The sequence below is a fragment of the Morus notabilis genome, unplaced genomic scaffold (assembly GCF_000414095.1).
Source record: "Morus notabilis unplaced genomic scaffold, ASM41409v2 Scaffold329, whole genome shotgun sequence".
In the NCBI taxonomy this organism is placed as follows: domain Eukaryota; kingdom Viridiplantae; phylum Streptophyta; class Magnoliopsida; order Rosales; family Moraceae; genus Morus; species Morus notabilis.
Genome location: NW_010358084.1, coordinates 1,039,682 through 1,048,991, shown reverse-complemented (window position 1 = coordinate 1,048,991; position 9,310 = coordinate 1,039,682). Strand labels below are relative to the sequence as shown.

Sequence of the window (9,310 nt, the reverse complement as noted above, 5' to 3'; positions counted from 1 at the left end):
TATATTATATTGTAATTATAATATCATATTATATGATAAAATAATAATATTAGAGTTATTGTTACAATATTACTATTATATTATATTATATTATATTATATTATATTACGACTTTGAATTTTAAATTGAGAAGATTGTAAATTTTAAATTTTATTAGAGGTATTATGAAAGTTTTATTAATTATATTGTGTTGATTCTTGCACAATTTAAAAATTAAAATTATCTTTAGGCTGCTTCTAATTTTAACTGTAGATTCTTGAAAAAATTTTCAAAATACACTTTTAAAAAGATTTACTAAACATTAAAATCAATTTATGCTACAAGCAACTGCCGATTTTAAAAGAGAAAAATAATACTAAATTAAGCCTTAATATATTTTTTCATAAAGTATCGAACCATAAACGCTATCTACTAAAATAGAAAAAGACTATCTTTTAACATTGCACAACCCATGGGTGGGTAGTACATAACCTGAATTATCGAATTGCAAAAAGATATTTCAATCTTAATTAAAACTTTTTTTTTTTTTTGGGTGAAATTTCGAACTATCAATTTGATGTTACTATAGATTAGTGCCCCACTTGCGCTGACCAAGACCCAAAGAACTAAAACCCCCCTCCCCCAAAAAAAAAAAAGAAAAAAAGAAAAAAAAAGATTAAAAGTAAACGAGAGCGCATTCTTTCTTCTTTCTTCCTCTCGCACCTTCTTCGTGGGTTTTTGTGTGCAACAAGGTGTGACTAGTCAATTATTATACCAACCAAACTTAAAGTGTGCCACAATCAATATATACATACATACATACATACATACATACATGGTTCACTGTTGTAGATTTTCATTTTATTTTCTTTCTTTCCTCTGGTGCAAAAGACTCGCCACGACTGTGGAATCTGCGATTAGAGCTCTGAAGTGAAATCCGCTAGAGAGAGAGAGGAGAGAGAGAGAGAGAGAGACATCATGAACAAGGGAAGCTTAGGCGCGAAACTCAGGCTCTCTGTGCCTCGCGATGAGGTTTCTTTCTCCAAGTTCCTGTAATTCTCTCTCTTCCTCTTTCACTTTCTCTCTCTATATGTATAATTGAGTTAAGTTGGTGAATGAGGTTGTGGATTTATGGCAGGACGGAGAGCGGAACGTTTAAGGACGGAGATCTGCTCGTCAACAGGGACGGAGTTCGGATTGTCTCACAGAGCGAAGTTGAAGTCGTAAGATTCTGTTTCCGAAAAGTCATTTCTTTCTTTCATTTTTCTTTGACTTGAATTATCCTTTTTGTTGATCTCTTGCATTGAAATTGGAGTCTCGTTTGAACTTAGAACTGCGAAATTCTGATATGTGCGTGTGCGGCGAACTGACAATTTTGATCTTGAGAAAAAAAAAGGGGCAAATTTTTTCCTTTTCTTTTCTATTTTGGTTGTCATTTTCAAATGAAGATTTACTTTTTTTTGGGGGAATGTGTTCAGCCGCCGCCGATTCAGCCGACGGATAATCAGTTGAGCTTAGCAGACATAGACACCATTAAAGTAATTGGAAAAGGAAGTGGGGGAATTGTGCAATTGGTACGCCACAAATGGACTAGTCAGTTCTTTGCGCTTAAGGTAAATGTGCATAATTTAGTACATGCTCTCTTCAATTTGTTGTTTGATATATATCTTGCGAATAAACACATGCTTAAATGTGAAAGAGAATTATATACTTACTATTTTCATCAAATGTGATCTCTTCTGCAAAAGTAGCCCCTTTGTGTAATTTGAGGATTTTCATTATTTTTCTCAACAATGTATAAGTGTTAAATTGATACCTTCGACTCTTAAGTATTTTGATTAAATCCAACTCAGGGTTCTTAATATGCTTAATGGCACTAGCGACACTAGCTTTCTAATTATTTCTTATTTTACTCTGGGACTTTGTGTTTCGGCCTTCTAGTTGAAGGGAACCATGTTGAATTCGTGCAGATTCTTCAATTCTTACTGCAGCCTTTATCTGATGTTTTTCGTTGTTCAGGTAATTCAAATGAACATAGAAGAGTCTTATAGAAAGCAGATTGCGCAGGAGTTGAAGATTAATCAATCGTCACAATGCCCTTACATTGTCATTTGCTATCAGTCCTTTTATGATAATGGTACCATTTCCATCATCTTAGAGTACATGGATGGTGGATCTCTAGCAGATTTTCTGAAAAAAGTGAAGACTGTTCCAGAGCCATATCTTGCTTCCATTTGTAAGCAGGTGGGATATATGGAAATCATGTGTGAGTGAAATCTTAGTTATTTTCTGGGTGAAAAAATCCATTGAAATATGCTTCTTTCTTTAACACATTGCTGTAGGTGCTCAAGGGTTTAATGTATCTTCATCATGAAAAACACATTATCCACAGAGACTTAAAACCTTCAAATTTGCTAATAAACCATAGAGGAGAAGTCAAGATCACCGATTTTGGTGTGAGTGCAATAATGGAAAGCACATCTGGTCAGGCAAATACTTTTCTTGGCACCTACAACTATATGTCTGTGAGTAACTCTGTTTGCTAATTTCATTATCATCTTGTTTCTCTTTCTCATTTTGCCAACATGATGATATCATTGCATCTAATCTATTTACTTTATTTGCAGCCAGAGAGAATTACTGGAGCCGCATATGGTTCCAAAAGTGACATTTGGAGTCTGGGACTAGTATTGCTTGAGTGTGCGACTGGGAAATTCCCCTATAAACCACCAGAAGAAAGTGAAGGATGGGTAAACTTCTTTGAGCTTATGGACACTGTTGTTAGCCAACCACCACCCTGTGCATCTCCTGATCACTTTTCTCCGGAGTTCTGCTCATTTATTTCTGCATGGTAAATACTTATTTTCCATTTTTGAGTAACAGTTTCCTAGCTGCACGATGCAACTAACCAAAAACCATTATAGAATCAATTGCCCGTAGTCATTTTTGATTGAGATTGTGGTCATGTTTGTTTATGATAACATCATAATATACATCATAATGATATTTGTGTTGCAAGTCTGACCTTCATTATTTCTGAATTACATGATTCTATGTGTTAGATTCATTTTTATGAATTTTCTAATACCTATCTTGGGAATCTTTTCTATTCCAGTGTACAGAAAGATCCCAAAGATAGACAGTCTGCACATCAACTTATGGTATCTAAATCTTTCAATATCTTTTTTCGGTATTATCATCTAAATTGAACAAGTTAGCAGGATCCATGCTATGTGGATAAACATATCTCACGTCTTTTTTTCCTCTTTTCCATGTGAAACCCAGATGCATCCTTTCATTACCATGTATGAAGACTTGGATGTTGATCTTTCATCTTACTTCACCAATGTGGGATCTCCACTTGCAACTTTCGATCTCCCCCTGTAAGTCCAAAGGCCCTGTCCTAAATTTTTGATTTAATTCTTGACTTAGGCGTTTTGTGTGAGCCTCCTATTGGTAATTTAGTAGTCTTTAGTTATTTTTCCTTTGTTTTTCGTTTTTTTTGTCTTCTGATTTTATTTCTTCAAGGAAAGATGAATATGTACTCTTGAATGTAGGCGGTCGTGAAAATTAAAGAATAGCAGGGTCTTATTGCTTTTCTGTTATATATCAATTTTAGAATAGAAAAATCCACAATACACTGTTTTCCCCCCTTTTCCTTGCGTACATTGCATGTCAAAGATATACTTCTTAACTCTAGGATTTTAAGGAAAATATATACACCATAAAAAATGCATTTTCCAATATGTTGTTGCCCTTTTTCCGTGCTTACATTGTAAATTACATTTTTTTGGGCTCTCAAGGAGCTAGTTTCTTGTGAAATATTCAAAAGTGTTCAATAATAGTGTTCTTAACCAGAAAGATTTCAGAAGATGCGGGTAGAATTAACTGGGTGACTGGTTTGCAGAATTATAAGAAAAATATGTCTTATCAATACTCGGTCATGTTCATGTGTGTGCTTTATTTTCTTGTGGTTTCAACTTTCAAGCACACTCTGATCAAATCTCCCGTGATGTGGGTTACAACATAGGCTAAAAATAACGGCTTGATTGATAGCTTCAGCTGATGCGTACGCTTTCACCCTGGTCAGTTCCAGGATCATGTATGCCCACTTTGGAAACTGCTATATTTTCAAGTTCTTCCTGAGCGTGTGAATGCTACATAAGATGGCATAGCTGATAGCACCTTCCACATTTTCATAAGAGAACTGTCTGTTTTACATAAGCTTCAGCCAGTGCATTTCATACACACTATTACCATCACTTCTGAACTCACTGTCATTATGTGTTACTTCTTGTAGAGTTCCGGTGATGAATGAGACTGAAGTTATAGCGACGTGACTTTTAAAAACTTGATGAACTGAGTTCCAACTGTAAGCATGACGGAAATAAAGAAGTCCCAAGCTGTCATTACACTGGCAAGGATTGCTGTAATATTAAGTGTTGGTCCATCACGAAGAATTCGAACGCCTTAGATTTTTTTCATGGAGGAGTAGCTTTCTGTAAATCGAGATTTTTGTGATAGCATGTTACTGTTTTGTAGTGCAGCATGATGAACCAAGGAATATGATTTATTGTATTAACCTAAAAGATCTCTTACCAAGTTGGCCAAAGGCACTCCAAAAGGTTTTCTACTTGAGTTGCAAATGCATTCCTTTATACTTTCAGATTATTGTGTTAAAGAAGCTGCATCGTCCGTCTAAATTACGCTCTCAAGATTCTCACGCACATGATTTTTCAAGTAAATTGGAGGATCCTTACAAATTCTTGATTTGGATTTCTTGGTGTTAATTGAGCATCTAGCGTTATTTATAATCTGATGAATAAATGGTCTGTGATCCTTCACATTCTGTTTAGTGGAGTAAGACTTATGAGCCTCTCTCTTTCTGAAATAGTCAGCAAAACCTTTCCATCCATCGTTGTATTCATCATCTATTCTAAATGTTGTTTGGCGTATTGTAGATCTTAACCTCCTTTTATTCTCTTTGGTCATGTTTAGTAGCTCGTATTGTATTGTGTTGTCTTATCATAATATAATACGGTGTTTGGTGTTATGGCGTATTGTATAAAAAGTCAAAATGTAAAATTTTAGTAATTTTGGGGTTAAAATGCAATTTTTTAAAAATTTTGGGGTCAAAAAAAATATATTAAGTTTTGGTGGAAAAATGAAATTTTATAAAATTTTTGGGGTCAAAGTGTAATTTTACAAAAGTTTGGGGTCAAAATGTAATTTTGCAAGTTTTAGGGTAAAAATGTAATTTTTAATAAATATAAAATTTGTATTGTGCTCCTTAAATTTTTCAACAATTTAAGCTCTAACTTGGCCCTATGTCAACCCGACTCTGACATCTAGTCGTGTTCAACATTGACATGAATTATTGATCTATTATAAAATAATATAATACAATATGTTAAAAATAAACCGTATTTAATAATACGATATATACCGTATTAATTTATACAATATAATGATCACACTAAATATTATATTATTATATTATTATATTATTATATTATTATACAATACGGTATTCTAATACAATTAAACAAACATGCCTTTTAAGTTTTTATCAGTTGTGAAATTTGTGTTTATGGTACAAGTCATGACCAGAATATGCGAGTTTTCAGACTACAAAATGCTTTGGAACTAATGATCAGTTATACGCATTGTTATTCTTATTTTTGATGACTTACAAATAATAGGCAACTTTTGATGCTTTATGAAGCAGTTTATGAAGCAGAGTTTCCAAACCCATGAGCAACAATTCCGTTAAGGCATGGAGTGAAATGTTTCATGCCTAACATTTTTTTTCCCCTATTTATTTCCTTCTCCCTCTCTTGGTTTACAAACTTATGCTTGATACAACAATTGAGCATATTTTCTTTTTTTCTCTGATAGATTATTGCATCCACAACTCAGAATAGGGAGATGAAAAATCAGAAACGAAATATTGTAATATCATGGTATACTGTAAATTTCAGTATACATTAGTATTGTGATCACAATTAGCCCAGATTAAAAATTGAAGGGCTGAATCATATGTTTAGGATTGTTATTTATATTCAAGTTATTCTAACATATCTCAAAATTATGAAGAGAGAAAGGTGCAAAAAAAAAATGAAATCACTCTTGGGCTTTTCTCTTGAACTTCCTTGCAGCTTTCAAGTCCACCACTATTACAGTGATGTTGTCCTTGCTTCCCTTTTGTAGGGCAACCCTTGAGAGGTACTCTGCTGCATCTTGAGCAGCAAGATCAACTCCCTTGCCTCGTTCAGCGGACAATGTATCACCATACTTTTTATGCCACAGAAGGATTCGTCTCCGCGCAATTTCACAGGCTTCCTCATTTGTCATAACGTCCCATAGCCCGTCGCTGGCGAGAATAAGGCATTCGTCTTCTTTTGCTCGAGATACAATCATCACTTCTGGATCAGGGATAATCCATGGCTTCAAGTATCTGTCACCTAATGATCAAAATTGAATACCTTAATCAGCATGGATTTAGATTCAGAGAATCAGACACACATGTGGATGATATATTTGGTTTCAGCAGAACAACCAGCCTTGGAATTATGGCTATTGGCCAACTTCTTTGCATCTAGAGTAAAAACATAGACAACCTAGGGCCATATCAAATTATCTATATGATGCCTAGTACAGGGAAAAAATCAAGACTGTGAAGCAAAATAATGACACATACCAATGGACCTTGACATTGCAAGAACACCGAAAACACGAGAACCGTTCCATTGTATAACTTTGCCTCCTGCAGCCTCTATTCTTTCATATTCGTCTTCCCTGTCTGGCTATAAACAGAATATAGCTATGGATCAATCTCTTTAACCATGTAAGAGACAAGTTTAAGTTCCAAACAGCAAAGCAACTTAAGAAACAACAAAAATAAATGCCTTACTTTGTGGTCAACTGACAATGGCACTGGTGTTTTTCCTCTAAACAAAACTGCTCTTGAATCACCACAATTTGCCACTATAATATGGGTGGGACATATAATGGCAACCACTGCTGTTGAACCAACGGTTTCAGGAGCAACAGGTCGAGGTATATCACTAGATTCATCGCAGTTGCTTCCATGATTTCCTATGGGAACTCCTCCAACCTCGGCATCAACTTTCGTCAAACAATTCGAGAAGGCCTTCTTCCACATCTCCTGCCAACTCTTCCCATTACTTCTGTTATGCAAGCCTGCTTTCGCAGTCTCTATTTCTTCAACCAAGGCTGAATGAAGTCGTTCTTGACAGTAATTAGCAACCTATGAAATGAAAATAACGCGAACTTATTGACTAAACCTCAAGTATTCATACATATATACACGCATATCTCCATACACAAATTGCTAGAGAAAGGAAAAAAGAAAAAATAGTAATGTTATGAAGTCAAGAAAAAGGAATACCTGGCTACCCCCATGACCATCATAGACCCCGAAAAAATGGGCATTCCTCGATTGACTTAGGCATCGATTCACGCCATTCAAGCCGTAATGATGATCTTCTAGCATTTCAACAGGGACTTGCAGCAACCTCGGTACAACTGCAACAGCATCCTCCATCTCCGGTCTCCTTCCGCAGATACATGTGAAACCCCAGAGGGGCAAACAGTCCAATCCAAACACATTTGGGCCACTTCTTGTTCTATTAGGTGTCTTTTTTTCAGAAACCTCAACAAGCGAGGTGGATGTACATGGACCAGATTCATCAGATCCATCACTGCCCTTTCCTCCAAAACACGCAATACTGGATTCTCTCAAAGTGGCCTTGCCAGTAATATCAAACATATCCACATCCTTACCAACATCCACTGTTGTGTGTGATTTCATCACGGCATCAGAAACCGAACCAGAGAATTTCTCACCACAGATAGTACTACTATTGTCTCTAGACAGATATAGAGAACATGAATTATTAACAAACTGATCACCTCTTGATGTGAGCTCATCCGCTCCCCTGTCCTCACCATGTGGACTCTTAGGGCAGAAACCTTCATTTCCACAAGAAATTGATTCACAAGGTAGATTTGACTTGGAATGGGGATTCGAAAACAAGGTTGCTGTATTTGCTATTAGCTTGAGCCCGTTAATTTCGAGTTGGGTTGTCACCGTGGAATCATCATGGATCAAGTTTCCTAGCCTAAATGGAACAGCAACTGTTGAGGATACCTTCTCCATCAACTCACCTTCAAATTTCTTACTAGCCTTACCCGTTCAAAGCCCTCTCAATACCAATGAAAACCAACACTTCTACGCTTACTTTTACGCCCTCTTTTCACATGGGCTGGTTTGTTTTTCTCTAAATGGTAAGCGAAGAAGCACCTACATGAACAAATTGAAGATGGTTAGAGGCAATTGAATGGAAAGAGGAAGCTTGAACATGGTTTAGTGATTACATAATGAAACTACATACTAGAAATAGACAAGTCTAGATTCCTTTTTTCTACATAGGGAAGAACCAAAGCCATCTTTTTTCTACCCCTGAACAGACATGAAGAAAGAGAAGGATGGCATATGATCCAAATGAAGAGGGTTATAATATGAGAATCATCATTAAGTTGGTTTCTACTTCTAGCTAATAGACAAAGACAAGAAAATGGAGTCACGAAAAGGAGCTTAAAACACAGTGCAAATAACTCCCACAGGAAGAAAAATCTAGATGAAATTAAGTTGCCAATATTGCAGGCAACCCATTTCAGCCTCACAAAAAAAAAAAAGAAAAAAAGAAAAAAAAGGGGGGGGTCTATTACTTTTTCATGTCTTCAACTAAACCGCCATAATAAAAACTACAAAAAAGTGAAAAGAATGGCTAAGCTGAGTCGCACCTACTTTTGTTGAAAATATCTCTGAGCTCTTAAAAAATAGAAACACTTAATAGGCCAACAACAAACAATCTATCTATGAGAACAAAGAAAGAACATATGGTGGGCAAGTTTTTGCTTACCGTTTTTAAACTCTGCATGCAAGCTTTGCATTGCATATAAGTTGAAATGACCAAGAAGAACCTTAAAAAAAGAGAGACTTTTATTTATTTATTTATTTAAATTATTTTATTCATTTTATCTGGGATAACATCCACACGTGTCCACCAAGGATAGGCATATTAGATTTGTTAGAAAATGGGGGGAATTGACTAAAAGCAAAGCATCGACATGTATCTATCTGGCTTTTATAGGGGAAAAAAAGTGAGTTGAAATATCCCAAGAAATAAGAATCATATCTTATATCTATAAAATGGTGAGAATAATATAATATAAAATACTATTATAATATAAAATAAAATAAAATAACAAAAAGCAATGGGATTAATATGGATACGCCGGTAAT

The 9,310-nt window shown here is 35.3% G+C and overlaps 2 protein-coding genes across 7 annotated transcripts; one reads left to right on the top strand and one right to left on the bottom strand.

The window, feature by feature from the left end:
- The first annotated feature begins 748 nt into the window (after window positions 1-748).
- Window positions 749-4,682, top strand: LOC21409949 (mitogen-activated protein kinase kinase 2). 4 transcript variants are annotated; one of them, XR_002901606.1, is made up of 10 exons: window positions 749-1,031; window positions 1,118-1,202; window positions 1,458-1,592; window positions 1,999-2,223; window positions 2,322-2,504; window positions 2,607-2,830; window positions 3,095-3,140; window positions 3,265-3,362; window positions 4,010-4,081; window positions 4,280-4,682. XR_002901606.1 is itself a non-coding variant. In XM_024161350.1 (10 exons), the coding sequence occupies exons 1-9, from the start codon at window positions 958-960 to the stop codon at window positions 4,026-4,028; spliced, it is 1,089 nt and encodes a 362-aa protein (XP_024017118.1). In that variant the 5' UTR covers window positions 749-957; the 3' UTR covers window positions 4,029-4,064; window positions 4,280-4,682. The 4 variants fall into 4 exon arrangements, 3 of the variants coding, with proteins under 3 accessions (XP_024017118.1, XP_024017119.1, XP_010090095.1); XM_024161350.1 differs by having other exon boundaries at window positions 4,010-4,064; XM_024161351.1 differs by lacking the exon at window positions 4,010-4,081 and having other exon boundaries at window positions 749-1,011.
- Window positions 4,683-5,796: 1,114 nt separating this feature from the next.
- On the bottom strand, window positions 5,797-8,984 carry LOC21409948 (protein phosphatase 2C 77). Of its 3 annotated transcripts, none has more exons than XM_024161357.1 (5): window positions 8,928-8,984; window positions 7,391-8,305; window positions 6,893-7,249; window positions 6,680-6,785; window positions 5,797-6,443 (listed from the first exon to the last, which is right to left on the bottom strand). In XM_024161357.1, exons 2-5 carry the CDS (start codon window positions 8,159-8,161, stop codon window positions 6,103-6,105), a joined length of 1,575 nt encoding a protein of 524 aa, XP_024017125.1. In that variant the 5' UTR covers window positions 8,162-8,305; window positions 8,928-8,984; the 3' UTR covers window positions 5,797-6,102. The 3 variants fall into 3 exon arrangements, with proteins under 3 accessions (XP_024017125.1, XP_024017126.1, XP_010090094.1); XM_024161358.1 differs by lacking the exon at window positions 8,928-8,984 and adding an exon at window positions 8,809-8,917; XM_010091792.2 differs by lacking the exon at window positions 8,928-8,984 and adding an exon at window positions 8,397-8,685.
- Between the last annotated feature and the right edge of the window lie 326 nt (window positions 8,985-9,310).

What these genes read in the sequence shown, in the direction of transcription:
- LOC21409949 (XM_010091793.2), top strand. Translation starts at nt 958, where the DNA reads ATGAACAAGGGAAGCTTAGGCGCGAAACTCAGGCTCTCTGTGCCTCGC. An exon ending in CACAGAGCGAAGTTGAAGTC is followed by an intron (nt 1,203 to 1,457) that starts GTAAGATTCTGT and finishes GAATGTGTTCAG; the next exon opens with CCGCCGCCGATTCAGCCGAC. An exon ending in GCAACTTTCGATCTCCCCCT is followed by an intron (nt 3,363 to 4,279) that starts GTAAGTCCAAAG and finishes TACTTCTTGTAG; the next exon opens with AGTTCCGGTGATGAATGAGA.
- LOC21409948 (XM_024161357.1), bottom strand. Translation starts at nt 8,161, where the DNA reads ATGGAGAAGGTATCCTCAACAGTTGCTGTTCCATTTAGGCTAGGAAAC. An exon ending in ATGGTCATGGGGGTAGCCAG is followed by an intron (nt 7,250 to 7,390) that starts GTATTCCTTTTT and finishes TTCATTTCATAG; the next exon opens with GTTGCTAATTACTGTCAAGA. An exon ending in TGCAATGTCAAGGTCCATTG is followed by an intron (nt 6,444 to 6,679) that starts GTATGTGTCATT and finishes TTTGATCATTAG; the next exon opens with GTGACAGATACTTGAAGCCA.